Source organism: Delphinapterus leucas, chromosome 2, assembly GCF_059928025.1.
Source record: "Delphinapterus leucas isolate spDelLeu-1000000601 "Yukka" chromosome 2, BTC_Dleu_Yukka2, whole genome shotgun sequence".
Classification (NCBI taxonomy): Eukaryota; Metazoa; Chordata; class Mammalia; order Artiodactyla; family Monodontidae; genus Delphinapterus; species Delphinapterus leucas.
Window position 1 is genome coordinate 180,576,546 of NC_143130.1, and position 14,210 is coordinate 180,590,755.

Here is a 14,210-nt window from a genome sequence, read left to right on the forward strand (position 1 = left end):
GCGTGCGGACCAGCTTCCTCGGGCAGCAGGGCTACAGGTGAGAAGCGCCAGCAGAAGCTCATCTTGGCGTTTCCCAAGAATTATTTCCTTCCTCGACAGAGCAAGAGGGGCGAAGGGAGAGGCCGAAGGCAGGGTGAGTTCTTAAGGAAAGAGGAGGTGGGCCCCAGCTCTTCTCCCTGCCCCCGGGGATACTGTGCTTCTCCTGACCAGATGACCATCCTGCTATGACAGAGGGATGCACGCTTTGGGCCATCAACCAGAGTAGGCATTTTCCAAAGAAATCATTTCATTCTGCATGAAAAGCTGCATCCCTGGCTTGGCAAGCTCAACCTGCATAAATGACAAAGCTGCACAAAGCCGTATATTACGTAGTAGCTGCTAAATTCTCCACCCGAATACGAGTTGTCCTTTCCTTTGATCTCTGGACAAAATCTTGGGGAGGCAGCCCCAGGCGATGTCTTTGAGTATCTGCAGGTGTTACACAAGGTGAAAAGACACCAGTTTGGAGGGGAAATCATTCTTCCCCGGCCCCAGCTTCCTCACTCCCGTGTGGCCCAGGGATGGGAGGCTCTGTCCTCTGGGTTGGGTTAGAACACACAGCCCCCTTTTTCTCAGTATCAGATGTTGTGAGGGTCTGAGTAATTATAATAAGGTGCTCTCTCTTCTTTGCACCAATAACACAGCCCCATTGTATACGAGCTCACAGTGGTCTCAGGTCAATACATGGATAAAAGACAAGTAAGCGATTTGATAACGTTGTTTGATAAAACGTGTTTTTCCAGGGACTTCCCTGGCGGTCCAGTGGTTAAGACTCTGTGCTTCCACTGCAGGCGGCAAGGGTTCGACCCCTGGTCAGGGAACTAAGATCCCATATGCCGCGGGGTGCAGCCAAAATGTAAAAAAAACAAAAACAACAAAAAAGTGTTTTCCCAAATACTTTGGAAAGCTGCTGGTTTGCTCAGAAGTTTAACATTCATCTACCCTACCATCAGATAGCCATTCCACTCCTAGGCACTGACCCACAACAAATGACCACGAATGTACAGAAAAAGCCTTAGACGAGAACGTTCAGAGCAGCTGCCCTCATCAGAGCCAAAACCTGGCACAGCCCAGGTGTCAGTTGACAGGTGAACAAACTGTGGTCCATCCGCACACGGAATACACTCAGCAACAAAAGGAATGGACCACTGAGGAGTGCAGGATGGTGGCCGGTCTCGGAGCGAACTGAGGGAAAAAGCCAGACACAAAGGTGCACGTGCAGAATAAGACCGAGCCTGTGAGGTTCTAGGACGGCAGCGTCCCTGTAGGGATGAAAACAGAGCAATGGTCACTTCTGCCCGGGGCGGGGGAGGGGCGACGGGGTCATCGTAACTGGCAGAATTGTATACATTTACCATCTGGGCAGTCCACTGGTGGAAATACACACGACCGCGCTGTAAGTAAATTATACCCCAATCTAAAAGTTACTCAAAGTAACCATACAACCATCTTACATAACTGAGATGACAATTACTCACAATTTTAGGACCCCGAGGCAACTTTGATGAAGCACATTAATGAATACGTTTCCTGCCGGCCTTACCCACTGTGCATTTGTTGGAGGGGAAGTTTGCTGCACTTCTCGTGGGAAAACAGAAAGCGTGTTCCTTCCTCATCTGACACATATTCACTTCCAGAATGTCCAACTTTCTAAGGTCAAATTATGCCATTCCGCAAATGCTTTGCATGAGTTCGGTTTTCCTGGGATATCACCCCGCCCCGGGCAAGGCAGTTCTCCTTACTCTGCTTCCACAGCTCCCGTCCTTCCCCTTTTGTGACATTTGTCCCACCAGAGGGCAGGGACCCCGCTGGCTCTGCTCCACACCACCCCTAAGGGCCTAGCACAGAGCGCGGTATCTATTAAGGGCTGAATTGTGTTCCCCTAAACTTCACATGTTGGTGCCTCAACTCCCAGTACCTCCGAATGGGACTGTATTTGGAGGTAGGGACTTTGAAGAGGTCATTTTTTCCGGAGCTTTATTGAGGTATAACTGACATATATTTAGATATAATTGATATAGAACATATAATTGACATATAATGTACACCTTAATTGTACACTGTTGACTAAAACAATAAAAGAGACCATCAAAATGGGTTTATTTGGGAACGGCAAAAAATTGCAATTCGGGACGTGTAATCTATGGCTAACCACAGGCAAGTCTGGAGAACAAAGGAGGGAAAACTCTTGAGAAGGAGGAGATGGAAGGGGCTAGTCTGAGCAAAGAACCCATTGGTGGAAACTGGGAGTTTGACATGTAAGTGGTCTTTCATTGGCTGAGTTGTGACAGACTCTTATTGGCTGGGCTGTTGTCGGGCAAGGAGAAATTCTTCCTCCTGCTGGGTAGTCAAGTAGTAATCTTCTTCTTTGTAGATGCAAGGTACTCTTTTTCTATTGGGTCTGCAATTAATGTAGTTCAGTAGGGCATGCTTGCTCCCTCTTCTGGCCTCCTGACTCTTTTTTTTTTTTTTGGCCACACCATGCGGCTTGCAGGATCTTAGTTCCCCGACCAGGGATTGAACCCAAGCCCTCTGCAGTGAAAGTGCGAAGCCCTAACTACTGGACCGCCAGGGAATTCCCTCTGACTCCATTTTAAAGGAGGTTTCTCTTTCTTAATTTTTACAACATTAAGGTGTACAGTGTGATGATTTCACACACATACATATTGCAAGCCATAATAAGGTTAGATAATACATCCTTCACCTCATATAATCACCATTTTGTCGTCGTTGTTGTTGTTATGGTGAAAACAGTTAAGATCTACTCTTAGCAACCTGCACGTACACAATACTTGCTAACTATAGTCACTGAGCTGTACATTAGATCCCTGGAACTTATCTACCATATAACTGGAGGTTTGTACCCTTTAACCAACAGCTCCCCATTTCCCCCAAGCCCAGCCCCTGGCAACCACCATTCTACTCTGTTTCTATGAGTTCGATGATTTTTTTTTTGGTTAATATTTATTTATTTACTTACTTACTTAGGCTGGGCTGGGTCTTAGTTGCGGCATGCGAGATCTTCGTTGCCACATGCGGACTTCTTAGTTGCGGCGTGCACGTGGGATCTAGTTCCCCGACGAGGGATTAAACCCAGGCCCGCTGCATTGGGAGCACAGAGTCTTATGCACTGGACCACCAGGGAAGTCCCAAGTTTGATGATTTTGGATTCCACATATAAGTGATATCATACAGTACTGTATTTCTCTTTCTCTGACTTATTTCAGTTAGCAAAATGTCCTCCAGATTCATTCACGTTATTGCAACTGGCAGAATGGCCTTCTTTTCTATGGCTGAATAATATTTCATTATATGTATATTCCAAATATCACATTTTCTTTATCCACTCATCCATTGATGAACACTTAGGTTGTTTCCATGTCTTGGCCATTGTAAAAATGCTGCAGGGAACATGGTGCAGATAGCGCTTCAAGATAATGATTTCAATTCCTTTGTATACACAGAAGCGGCATTGCTGGATCACATTGCAGTTCTATTTTCAACTTTTTGAGGAACCAGGAGGTAATTAAGTTTTAAAGAGGTCATATGGGTTGGCCTTAATCCAGTCTGACTGGCGTCCTTATCAGAAGAGGAGACGAGGACACAGAGGGACCACCACGTGAGCACAGGGAGAAGACGGCTGTCTGCAGGCCAAGGAGAGACCAGCTCTGCACACACCTTGATCTTGGACTTCCAACTTCCAGAACTGTAAGAGAATAAATGTCTATTGTTTAAGCCCTCAGCCTGAGTGCTTTGTTACGGCACCTCTAGAAAACTAATCCAGCACTGACTGGGCCTTCAACAAATATTTCTTAAATTAAAATTAGGTTGAAATAGAAGAGCTAACAAGATCCTCCTTTAATCACAATGTTTTGCATCTATCTACTGTGTCTTAAACGATCCTAAGGCAGTTTCAAATCCGAACGCAAAGAAGTCTTTTAAAATTCCCAAGACCTGTAAGATTAAAAACAATACTCCTGGGAATTTCATCTATTTCTGGGATAAAACCAGTCAAGCGTCTTTTTGTCACAGTGACTGCAGACCGCTAACGGGTATAGTACCCGATCATGCGGTCACGCAACAGGAGAAACGCTGGCCGAAGCCCCACTTTCGGCCTGGTCTCCCTAGAGCCGCCATGCTTGGCGGGAACGGGCAGGTGGACAGGAGGCTGGCCCTGCCCCATCCCTGCGGGTGTCCTGGGCTGTGATGTGCATCACGTGGGGGTGGTGTCACGTGAGGGGTGTGTCGCGTGGGGCGTGGCCTGTAAGACGGAGGCCCTCGGCTTGTCAGCGGAAATCCAGGCGACAGAGGAACGGGCTGGACGACCCCGGGGGCAGCGGACAGGACGAGGGTCGGGCGGGTAGGCGGCCGGCAGAGGCCGAGGTGGGGCCGGAGCCGCACGGCTCTGTCAGAGCCCGACATTACGTCAGGCCTGCCCCGCATGACGCAGCAGGGCCCGAAACCCGGCCCGTGACGTGTATCCAGTGCGTTCATGCGGCACTCTCCACTTGTGAGGGCGGGGCAGTCCTCCAAATTAAGAATTACAGAAAAGTGAATGATCCGCGAACTTTTGGTGATTTAAACGGAGAAGTATAACCAGTTTCGAGAGTTGTTTGGGGAGCAAAATTTAAAACAGCCGAGGGCTTCCCTGGTGGCGCAGTGGTTGAGAGTCCACCTGCCGATGCAGGGGACACGGGTTCGTGCCCCGGTCCGGGAAGATCCCACATGCCGCGGAGCGGCTGGGCCCGTGGGCCGTGGCCGCTGAGCCTGCGCGTCCGGAGCCTGTGCTCCGCAACGGGAGAGGCCACAACAGTGAGAGGCCCGCGTACCGCAAAAAAAAAACAAAACAGCCGAGACGCCCTTCCCTTCCGCACCTCCTCGTACGAGTCCCTCCCACATGTCGCCTCCGACCTATCACGAGCCACCCCTCACACGAGTCCCGCCCCCGATGTCGCCTCCCGCCCATCCTGCGGCGCGTGCGCACCACACCGCCCTCCCGCTTCCCCGCCCCCGGGGCGCCCACTCCGACCCTTGACCTCTCCCGGACTTTCCCGCGTCTCCGAGTCCCGCCTCCCGGCACACGAGCCCCGCCCCCTCCCCGGGCCTATCCCGCGTCGCGCCGTGCAGCAGCCCCGCCCCTCCCCGCCCTCTTCCCGGGCCTATCCCGCGTCGCGCCGCGCAGCAGCCCCGCCCCCGCCCGCGCAGGGGTTGGCGCACGGCTGTGACGTCACGGGCAGGCGAGGCGCGGCCGCGGAGCTGCGCCGCTGAGGGCCGCGGCCATGCCCAAGCGGGGCTGCCCCTTCGCGGACGCGGCCCCGCTGCAGCTCAAGGTGCGTGTGGGCCGGAGGGAGCTGAGTCGCGGCGTGTGCGCCGAGCGCCTCACGCGGGAGATCTTCGGTGAGTGAGGGGTAGCGGGGTCGGGCAGGCGGTTTCCGCAGGCCGCGCGCCCTGGAGCCGGGGGCCGGGGCCAGCCGCCCGGCCGGGTTTGGGAGCAGCAATTTGGGCGCTGTGAATGCGCCCGCGTCCACGACCTGTACCCGCCCTCCACCTTCCCGAAACAGGCGGCCTCCGCGTGGGGCCGAGGCGTGGCTCTGTCCTTTGGGAATGCTGGACTCGCGCAGGAGCCAGCCCTGGCCTGACCAGCCCAGCGAGAGGCCGGGGAGTGGGATGTCCCTGTGGAATAAGCCGGTAGAAGCACCCGTTCTGACCCGAGAGGCGTTTGTGGAGCGCGCCTTCCTTGCCAGGAGCTGCGGCTGCGGGAGACCCTGCCTTGCTGCCTACTGGGGGGCCAGCCAGAGAAGGACTCTCCAGAGGTCATCAGGGCAGGCAGGGGTCGCTGCAGGACCACCTGCAGGCTGTCAGAGGTCTCGTGGAGGAACAGGGTCGAAGGCGAATCCTTCAGGGTTAGGCAGGCAGAGAGGGAGAGGAAGGGAATTCCAGGCAGAGGGAACAACCTATGCAAAAGCCGGGAAGCCGGAGAGTGCTGTCCGGTTCATTGTGGCTGGAGTGCCCAGTTCCAGAGATGTAAGGACACTGGCTTCTTCATGCAGGTTTTTGGGCGCATTGATATTATTGATCATCGCTTTGGTGGGGTTAATACCCTGGGGTAACTACAGAGCGGAATTCACCTTAACTAGTGGCTGGAGGCACGAGGTTTGTGCGTGTGGAACAGTCAGATGGTTACCTGGGTGTCTGTGACTGAGTGGTGCTGCCGTGCACTAGGGCTGTGGGGAGGCGCCTAGCCTGGGGAGACCCTGCTTCTCTTTGTCCTGCTGCTCCCCAGCCGCTGCTGTGCCCTTTCTGTTCTTGCGCACGCAGGGTCGCAAATGCAAATGCCTTTCGAGGCCGTGCGGGTGATAAAAGTGAGTGAAGCTGTGAGTACTATGGCCAGACTGCAAGTGTCATCCTCTCAGGACCTTCAAAAAATGTACACACTGCAGACAGAAGAATTAAAAATAAATGGGGGCTAAGTCAGTCTAGCTCTTGACCACGATGTTCTGGAGCATTTGCAGGGGCTTGTCCTCCGCAGGGCCCCGTCACAGAGGGAGTGCGAGGCTCCCTGGGCATCTAAGAAGGGCAGGACATAGGCCAGCGTGAGCTCGTGTGTAATGAATTCCAAGCCTGAATCCTGGTCTCTTTATCTTGAACGGACCACAGGCCCTTGGAGACAAGTCTTAGCCTCACCACGTGACCTCCCCCGAGTCCCACCCTATTATAAGTGGGGGTGGGGGGGATTGGAGGAGGAGGAACTGGGTGTGACGGGGCTGTCAGCAGCCACTCCATTTGAGTTACCCAACTGTGTGTTTCTGTCGGTTTCACTTAGCACCAACAGCTTCTAAGGTCTCCACCCTGGCTCTGTTGGGACAGGGCAGAACACCACAAACAAAGCATTTCTGGGGCTGGCGCCTGGCATTTGACCTTGTGAAAGCCCCCAGTGCCCTGATGGAAAGCCACTGCTCTGGTTGCTGAGAAACCACCTCAGCTCTGGGGTCGGGGGGGGGGGGTATCCAGGGCCCACAGAGTTCTGGAAAGTTCTGGGGTACCTTGTTCGGAGCTGGTTGCTGCCATGCCTTCTGCTAGCAGCTCCGTGGTAAGTGAAGGGGTGCGTGCTGGCCTGGGGTGTGGGCTCAGCTCTGAGTCTCTGGCTGTGCGTTAGTTAGCACTCCACAGCGCAGAGCTTCGTCTGCTGGATAAAGCCGGCTTGTGGGTGCTGGGGAGGAGACGAACGGCAAGGAGGTGAGGCCACACGTGTGGAAAATGAGCAGAGTGATAGCACAGGGAGCCCAGGTGGGGCTGCAGGGTCCAGAACCTTCCTGGAGGAGGTGGCCGCTGAGCCCAGGCAGGAGGTCAGGGTGGGACCCAGCTCACCAGGGAGCAGCGTGCTCTGGGGTGGCTGGGTAACCAGAGGCCCGGCCACGCGCAGCTCGAGGGACAAGGTGGCCATGCAGGTGCTTCCGTGCTGCAGCGGTATAAGCGGGGAAATGGTTGCCTCCGCAGAAAAGACCACGCAGCTCCTCTTCCGCGGGGCCCAGGCCTGCATGGACCCCGCGTGGGAGGAAGGCTGTGCCATCGTCGACACCCCGGAGTCCCCGAAGCCTGGCCCCACCGACGCCCCGCGGGCCGCGCGCGGGCAGATGCTGATCGGGCCCGACGGCCGACTGACCAGGAGTCGAGCCCGGGCCTCCGAAGCTGGTGAGTGAGGCCCACGGCAGGCGCTTCCCAGCTGTGTGCTAAGGACGGGATGTGGCAGGGGCTCTTCCTACCTGGGCTGGAGGGGGCCGGGCCCGAGTCTGACAGTATGAACAGGGCGAGGGCCTGCAGGCTCCTGACATTAGGAGGCTCTGCTGTCACCAACATCCACATCTGGTAGCTGCAAACAGCTTCTAACTGTTGGATCAGAAAGGAACAGAGACCCCTCTGGGTGACCCTTCTGGGTGTCCTGCCTGCTTTCCACCTGAAGCTCTCCCACAGAGTCCCACCTGGCTGGGTGGGAAAAGCCTGTTCGGGTCCCTGTGCAGTGTGGTGTGCGTCTCAGACTGTCACCTGTGTCGCTGGTTAAAAACTCTCCCGCCCCCGGGTCTGGGTGGGGCAAAGGGACCCCTGTGAGACGCAGCTGTGAGACACACAAGGGACGAAGGCCTAGCGACTTCTGATGCAGGCGGTCAGGAGAAGGGCTGACCCTTAGGTACCGACATTTGGGTGGTGGGAATTGTAGGTGGGAGTCACGGAAGCCAGCTGGGATCTCTCCCTGGTGAACAGGTCTGGGTGCTGTGCTTATGCACAGGTTATCGTCTTAGGACCTAGTGGTCAGTCAGGCGCAGGAGGGAGGATGGCCCCCAGCCCCAGCGCTCCAGGTCCCCTTTGGGCTGATGGGTGTCTCTTCCCCACAGACCCAGCCATGGCGGCATCGGGAGCCTGCTCGTCGTGTGTGCGGGCTGTGGACGGGAAGGCGGCGTGCGGCCAGTGCGAGCGGGCCCTGTGCGGGCGCTGCGTGCGCACCTGCTGCAGCTGTGGGGCAGTGGCCTGCGCCCTGTGTGCCCTCGTGGAGTGAGTGCGGGCCCTGTCGGGGAGTGGGGGCGGCAGGCCCATCCCACATTGCCCGGTGGGACGATGTGATGCCAGTAAATGCTTTGCTCAGCTTGAGTTTTTCCAAGACCTTGAGATCCTTTCTGGAGGAAGTCCAGACCTTGTAGGTCAGCTCTGCGCTGTCTGTGGTCTGTCCCAGACCATTTGTGCTCTAGTCCTTTGAGCCCTGCCATCAGGAAGCCTCACGTGGCCTTCCTGTGTAGCGCGCTCATTAGCGGAGGACACCTGACAGGTGAGGGCAGAAAACAAGCGTTTGTCTGTGGCTTGGGTGAGCGTGTCCGCCACAGCCGGTGGACCCCATCCCTGCCCGGGAGGTTTCGGGTGCTGTCCTCGTCCCAGCGGCCACTCCCGGCTGACGGGTGGGGATGGGCAGTGCCCCGTAAGAAAAGTTCTGCAGATCTCAAACCAGTTTAGTCCCAATGGCCTTTAAAACCAACTCACCCCGCCACCGCCAAAAAAAAAAAAAAAAAAACCAACCCCAACCGTGGAAAGTTAAAAACACGCCTCCCGAGAGGTGGGTTGCTCCACGGTTGGGACGCGCTGGACAGAAGGACGGAGGCCAGGCGTGGGCCTCCCGTGCTGGCCAGTTCAGGGGTCAGGTGCTGGGCGAGTCATGAGTGTGGAATACTCTTTCTATTGATTTTGCCAACTCAGTTTTTCTTTTCTTCCTATTTATATGTAAGCTGAGACGGGCAGGGCCTTGCCAGTGGCTTTTCCCTGGAGGGGGAGCTGAGCACAGCACACGGGCCAGCTGAGGGGCCAAGTGGGCGCCCCACCTACTGGCAGCTGCTTCCCTCCCCGGGGCCGTCCGCATCCTCAGGGACTCCCGTGGCAGCCTCCCCCCCCGCCCCCTGCTGTCTGCTGCCTGGCCCCCAAGCGCCCGCAGAGCCCGCCGCGCACCTGCCTGTTTCTCGGGCCCCGGCGGGCGGGGCTCTCTGACCCCGGTGAGAAACAGACGACACGTTCGGGGTCCCCTCTGGAGGCCACGCCTCAGGCCTCCGAGCTTCAGCGCCACCCTGGAAGCGGGCATCCTGCCCGCACCTGGCTGCCTCGTCCCCAGGGTCAGGCACGGCCGCGGGTGGGGCATCGCCGCCAGGAGCTGGAGCCAAGCTCCTAGCCCTGGATGTGGACCCTTTGCCGCTGCACCTCAGGCGTGCTGCCGTCTCCTTTCAGCATGTCTCCCGACGCGTGTCCCCTGCCATTCGCTGAGTTGCCATGTCCCTACCCTACCTGAGCTGCTGCCCCTGTGAGCCATCCGGGGCCAGTCAACCCTACTGCACACCTGGCCGCCGTGAGACCTGGGCTGAGCCCCGGGGGCTCCTTAGCTGTCAGTCTGTGAGGGCGGCTTCAGCAAGCACCCCAGACGTTTACCCTTGTGCTCGAGGCAGATACCTGTCGGGGGGGCTGGTTCTAGGGAGGCCGCGGGGGTCTGCTCCTGGAGTCTCGCACTCCGCGGGTTCCGTGCTGCAGCCTCTCCCCGGACCCTCGAACCGCCCCCCTCTGCGGGTGTCCTTCTCCAAGGACCCGGCCCTGTGGGCCTGGCCCCCTGCGGCAGTGGGGCCTCTTCTTAACTGGTTCTGTCTGGGCCAACAGCCCCGCCTCCAGATAAAGTCGAGGGACCAGGTGGGGTCGGCAGCTCCCGTGGAACTCAGCCCTAATGCCAGCTCCTCTCCCCCAACCTCGCGGTGTCGCAGCTGCAGTGACCTCCACGAGAAAGTGCTGTGCGCCAGCTGCGCCATGTTCGAGGCCTGAGGCCAGGAGAGGACGGCAGCCCTGCCTGGACGACCTCGCCGCCGTCCACGCTGAGGGACTGGGGGGAGGGGCGGGAAGGGACAGCCTTTCTATTTTGTATTTTGTTCTCCTGACCACAGAAGAGAATAAACCCCTTATATTTGGACAAGAGGACTCACTCGTCAGCGCCCCTGGGGCCCGTGGTCTGCCCGGCTCCCACCTGGCAGCGCCCTGAGCTCCATGCCGGGTGCTGCCAATCGCCCCGTTGACAGGTGGGGACACTGAAGTCCAGAGCGTGTGAGCCCCGGTGGGGCCCCAGTGCCCCTCGGGGGTGTGGCCGCGTCCCAGGCCGTCCCTGAAACGCCACTGTCGTGCGCCGCTGTCTGGGTGGCTGGGCCCCGGGTGACCTGCCTGCCAGCTCCGTCTGGATGGTGCAGCCCGTGTGGCCTGAGGGAGGGGAGTGGACGAGAGGGGGAAGGGAGGGGCGCAGCCCTGCGCGGGGCCTCCTCACCTGGGTCTCGGGCCCGGTTCCCACGCGCGGGGTCCTTGCAGCGCCATGGGCCCAGGCCCTCAGGGTGAATCCGTGGGTAGTTAGCCCCAGCCCCTCCAAGAAACCCTGGAGGAGAAGAGAGGTTCTTTGGGGTGGGCAGCGGGGGCACCCACTGTTGGAGGGTCAAGTGACTGACTCTTGGAGGGGGCTGGGCCAGGGTGGGGTTTGCCCCCAAGTGCAGAGCCTAGGACCCCTGAAGCAGGAGCGGGGGTGGGCCACAGGGAGGCATGAGGTCTTGGGGGCGGCTGCAAGTGACCCCATGGGTCTTCCTGAGCTGAGAGCATTCAGAGGCCTCTCCGGCTCGGCCGTGTGAGAGCAGCACGAGCCCTTATCGTGGGGTCACCTCCTCTCGCCTGGCTTCCTGTAGAGGCCCTGGGCCTCCGTCCCAGTGTCCACCTGCAGACCACGACCCCAGGGAGCACGTGAAGAGATGCTCAGGGAAACACAGCTCAGTTACACAGGAGATGCTGCCTCACACCCGGCAGGGGGCTGCTGTCCAACAGAGAACAAGTGCCGGCGGGGCTGTGCGGACCCGGGAGCCCTGTGCACTGCTGTGGGGATGCAGGGTGACGCGGCCTCTGGAGCAGAATGGCTGTTCCTCAGAGACTGAAAAGTAGAGCTCACGTGGCCTGGCGACCCCACTTCTGGCAAATACCCAGCAGGGATTCGAGCAGATGTCTGTACGCCTGTGTTCATCGCAATAGCGTCCACAAGAGTAAAAATGTGGAAACAAACCACGTGTCCACGAAGGGATGAATGGATAAGCAAATCGTGGTCCATCCATACGATGGAATATGATTTGGCCTTAAAAAGGAAGGAGATCCTGACACAGACTGCAGCACAGATGGACCTTGAGGACGTCAGGCCAGGTGAAGTAGCCAGTCACAAAGGACAGGTCCTGTGTGATTCCACTCCTGTGAGGTCCTTAGAGCCGTGGGGTTCACGGAGACAGACAGGGGAAGGGTGGGGCCGGGGGAGGGGCAGTGAGTGTTGAACGGGAGCAGAGTTTTAGTTTGTGAAGATGAAAAGTTCTGGAGACGATGGTGGTGCTGGTGCCACAGCCACGTGAATGCATTTAATGCCACTGAACTGGCCACTTAAAAATGGTTAAAGCGGTAAGTTTTACATATATTTTACCAAGTAAGAATATTTAAAACGTTAAAAAACAGTTGTCGAAAGCAAAACTAATAATGTGTGTTGGGGATTTTGAACATGTGGAAACAAAAGTGACCACAGCACGGAGACGGGCAAGTGGAGGTGTGTGTTCTGAGGACCGTGCGTGTGAAGGGCTGAATTTCACTCCAAGGCAGGCTGCTGGGTGAGTTATGGACTGACATCCGACAGGCCGTGGCTACAGTCGTTCCTTCGGGAGAGATTTGTTCTAAATTCCACATAGGATCCTGGGTTGGATCCTGGAACAGAAAAGGAACATCAGTGAGAGAGTTGGTAAAATCGAAATAAGCCAATAAAAGAGAGAAAATGGGGGACTTCCCTGGTCGTCCAGGGGTGAAGAATCCGCCTTCCAATACAGGGGACGTGGGTTCAATCCCTGGTCAGGGAACTAAGATCCCACATGCTGAGGAGGAACTAAGGCTGCGCGCCACAACTCCGGCGCTCGCGCGCCTCAACAAGAGAGCCCACGTGCTGCAACCTACAGGGCCCACGCGCCCTGGAGCCCGAGTGCCACAACCGGAGAGAGAAAACCCACACGCCACAACTGGAGAGAAGCCCACGTGCCGCAACTAAGACCTGACGTGGCCAAAAAAATGAAGAAAAATTTTTTTAAAATGGGTTTGTTAAAAAATAGTTATTTAATCCAAAATGAGGGTGAAAAAGAGGAAGGAAGGCACAAAGAACTAAAGGGACGCACAGAGGTAACAGCAAGGTGACGTTTAAGCTCAGCCACGTCTAGATCCCACTCCTGTACGTGACCTAAGCACCCCCGAGGGGTGGAGACCCACAGATCGTCAAAACAACAGTTGAGACCCAGCCAACTCTGTTGTCTGCAACAAATTCACCTTGAGTATGAAGACACAAGCAAATTCAAAGGGACAGGGTAGACTATCTGTTGAATGATGACCCGTCTTTGAGCAGACATCCCCGGAGTGGCATTTACTGGGAGGCAGACCCCGCCCCTATGCCGTCCCGACACCCCAGCCTGGCTGGTCCCTTGCTGGGAGCTGCTGACCTACCCGTAGCCCCCAGGGCCTCCAGCACCCAGCCATGCCTGCTGAAACGTGGGCACTACAGGTGCTAAAGGCACTTCTGTTCCTGTCTTGCTGTCCCTCCGGAGGCCCGGCCTGCTGCTTGGAAGGGCTCGGTGCGACATGGGAGGGCGTTCAGCCCCCGTGCAGGCCAGGCCGTGGGACCTCCACCCTGCTGGTCCTCGCTGCCCCAGGCCGCTGTTCACCAGGCCCCTCTGGCTCTGCTCTGGCCCTGCGGCCGGGACCGGATAGCGCCCAGGAGTTTCCTCCCCGAAGTGCCGGTCTCCCTGCACCCCTACCACTCCGCCCCGAGGCGCCTGCGCAGCCCCACCTCCGCGAAGGCCGGGAGGCTCTGGGGTCTCTGGCCTCGGCTCATTCCTTCTCGGCCCCACCCACCCGGATGGGACACACCATCAGGGTAAGTTTGTGCTCATGTCCATGCCCATGACCTTGAAGACTGTCCCAGGCCAAGGGACGTTCCTAAGGCCATCACCCGCATCCCCCAGTTATCCCCCAACCATCCCCCCCATCATCACCCAAGGAGGCCCCACGAGAAAGCGCAGCTCGTGCCCCTCCGCCTGGCCAGCTGGCCGCCACCCCCCCACATGCCCCAGCTCCAGCTTCAGAGGCACCTCCCGGTTTTCCACACCACATCTGACGCTTTGGGGTACCGTTTGCTCGAAGTTCGAGGATAATGGAAAGGTACTGCTGTAGGTTCTGGTGTCTACAATATACATTTTTTTTCCTTTTTTTATGTGTTAAAATACACACCTCTTCAAGACCCTGCCTTCAGCTCTTTGGGGTATATGTGTACCCAGGAGTGGAATTGCTGGGTCACGTGGTAGTTCTGTTTTTATTTTTTTGAGGAACTTCCATACTGTTTTCCAGAGGCTGAGCCATTTTACATTCCTACCCACAGTGCACAGGCTTCCAATTTGAAGGACGTTTTTACGTACCTGAAATCTGGATCCAAAGCATCATTTAGCAGGTAACATTTGGTGTGTTTGTGGTTTCCAAAAAAAGCTGTGGGAGTGAAATAGTTCAGAGCCTATCAAAACTGAGCAATCAGGCACCGCCCAGAGAGGCACCCGCTGGCCTGA

General features: G+C 56.9%; 1 protein-coding gene across 2 annotated transcripts; it reads left to right on the forward strand.

Annotated features, from left to right (window-relative positions):
* Positions 1-5,253: 5,253 nt before the first annotated feature.
* SIVA1 (SIVA1 apoptosis inducing factor) lies at positions 5,254-10,525 on the forward strand. 2 transcript variants are annotated; one of them, XM_030761901.2, is made up of 4 exons: positions 5,254-5,436; positions 7,537-7,731; positions 8,430-8,586; positions 10,219-10,334. In XM_030761901.2, the coding sequence occupies exons 1-4, from the start codon at positions 5,319-5,321 to the stop codon at positions 10,232-10,234; spliced, it is 486 nt and encodes a 161-aa protein (XP_030617761.1). In that variant the 5' UTR covers positions 5,254-5,318; the 3' UTR covers positions 10,235-10,334. The 2 variants fall into 2 exon arrangements, with proteins under 2 accessions (XP_030617761.1, XP_022431647.1); XM_022575939.3 differs by having other exon boundaries at positions 5,256-5,436; positions 10,320-10,525.
* The last annotated feature ends 3,685 nt before the right edge of the window (positions 10,526-14,210 follow it).

Coding starts and splice junctions, on each gene's coding strand:
- SIVA1 (XM_022575939.3), top strand. CDS start 5,319: ATGCCCAAGCGGGGCTGCCCCTTCGCGGACGCGGCCCCGCTGCAGCTC. Junction 5,437..7,536: donor CCTCACGCGGGAGATCTTCG/GTGAGTGAGGGG, acceptor TTGCCTCCGCAG/AAAAGACCACGCAGCTCCTC. Junction 8,587..10,319: donor GCCCTGTGTGCCCTCGTGGA/GTGAGTGCGGGC, acceptor GCGGTGTCGCAG/CTGCAGTGACCTCCACGAGA.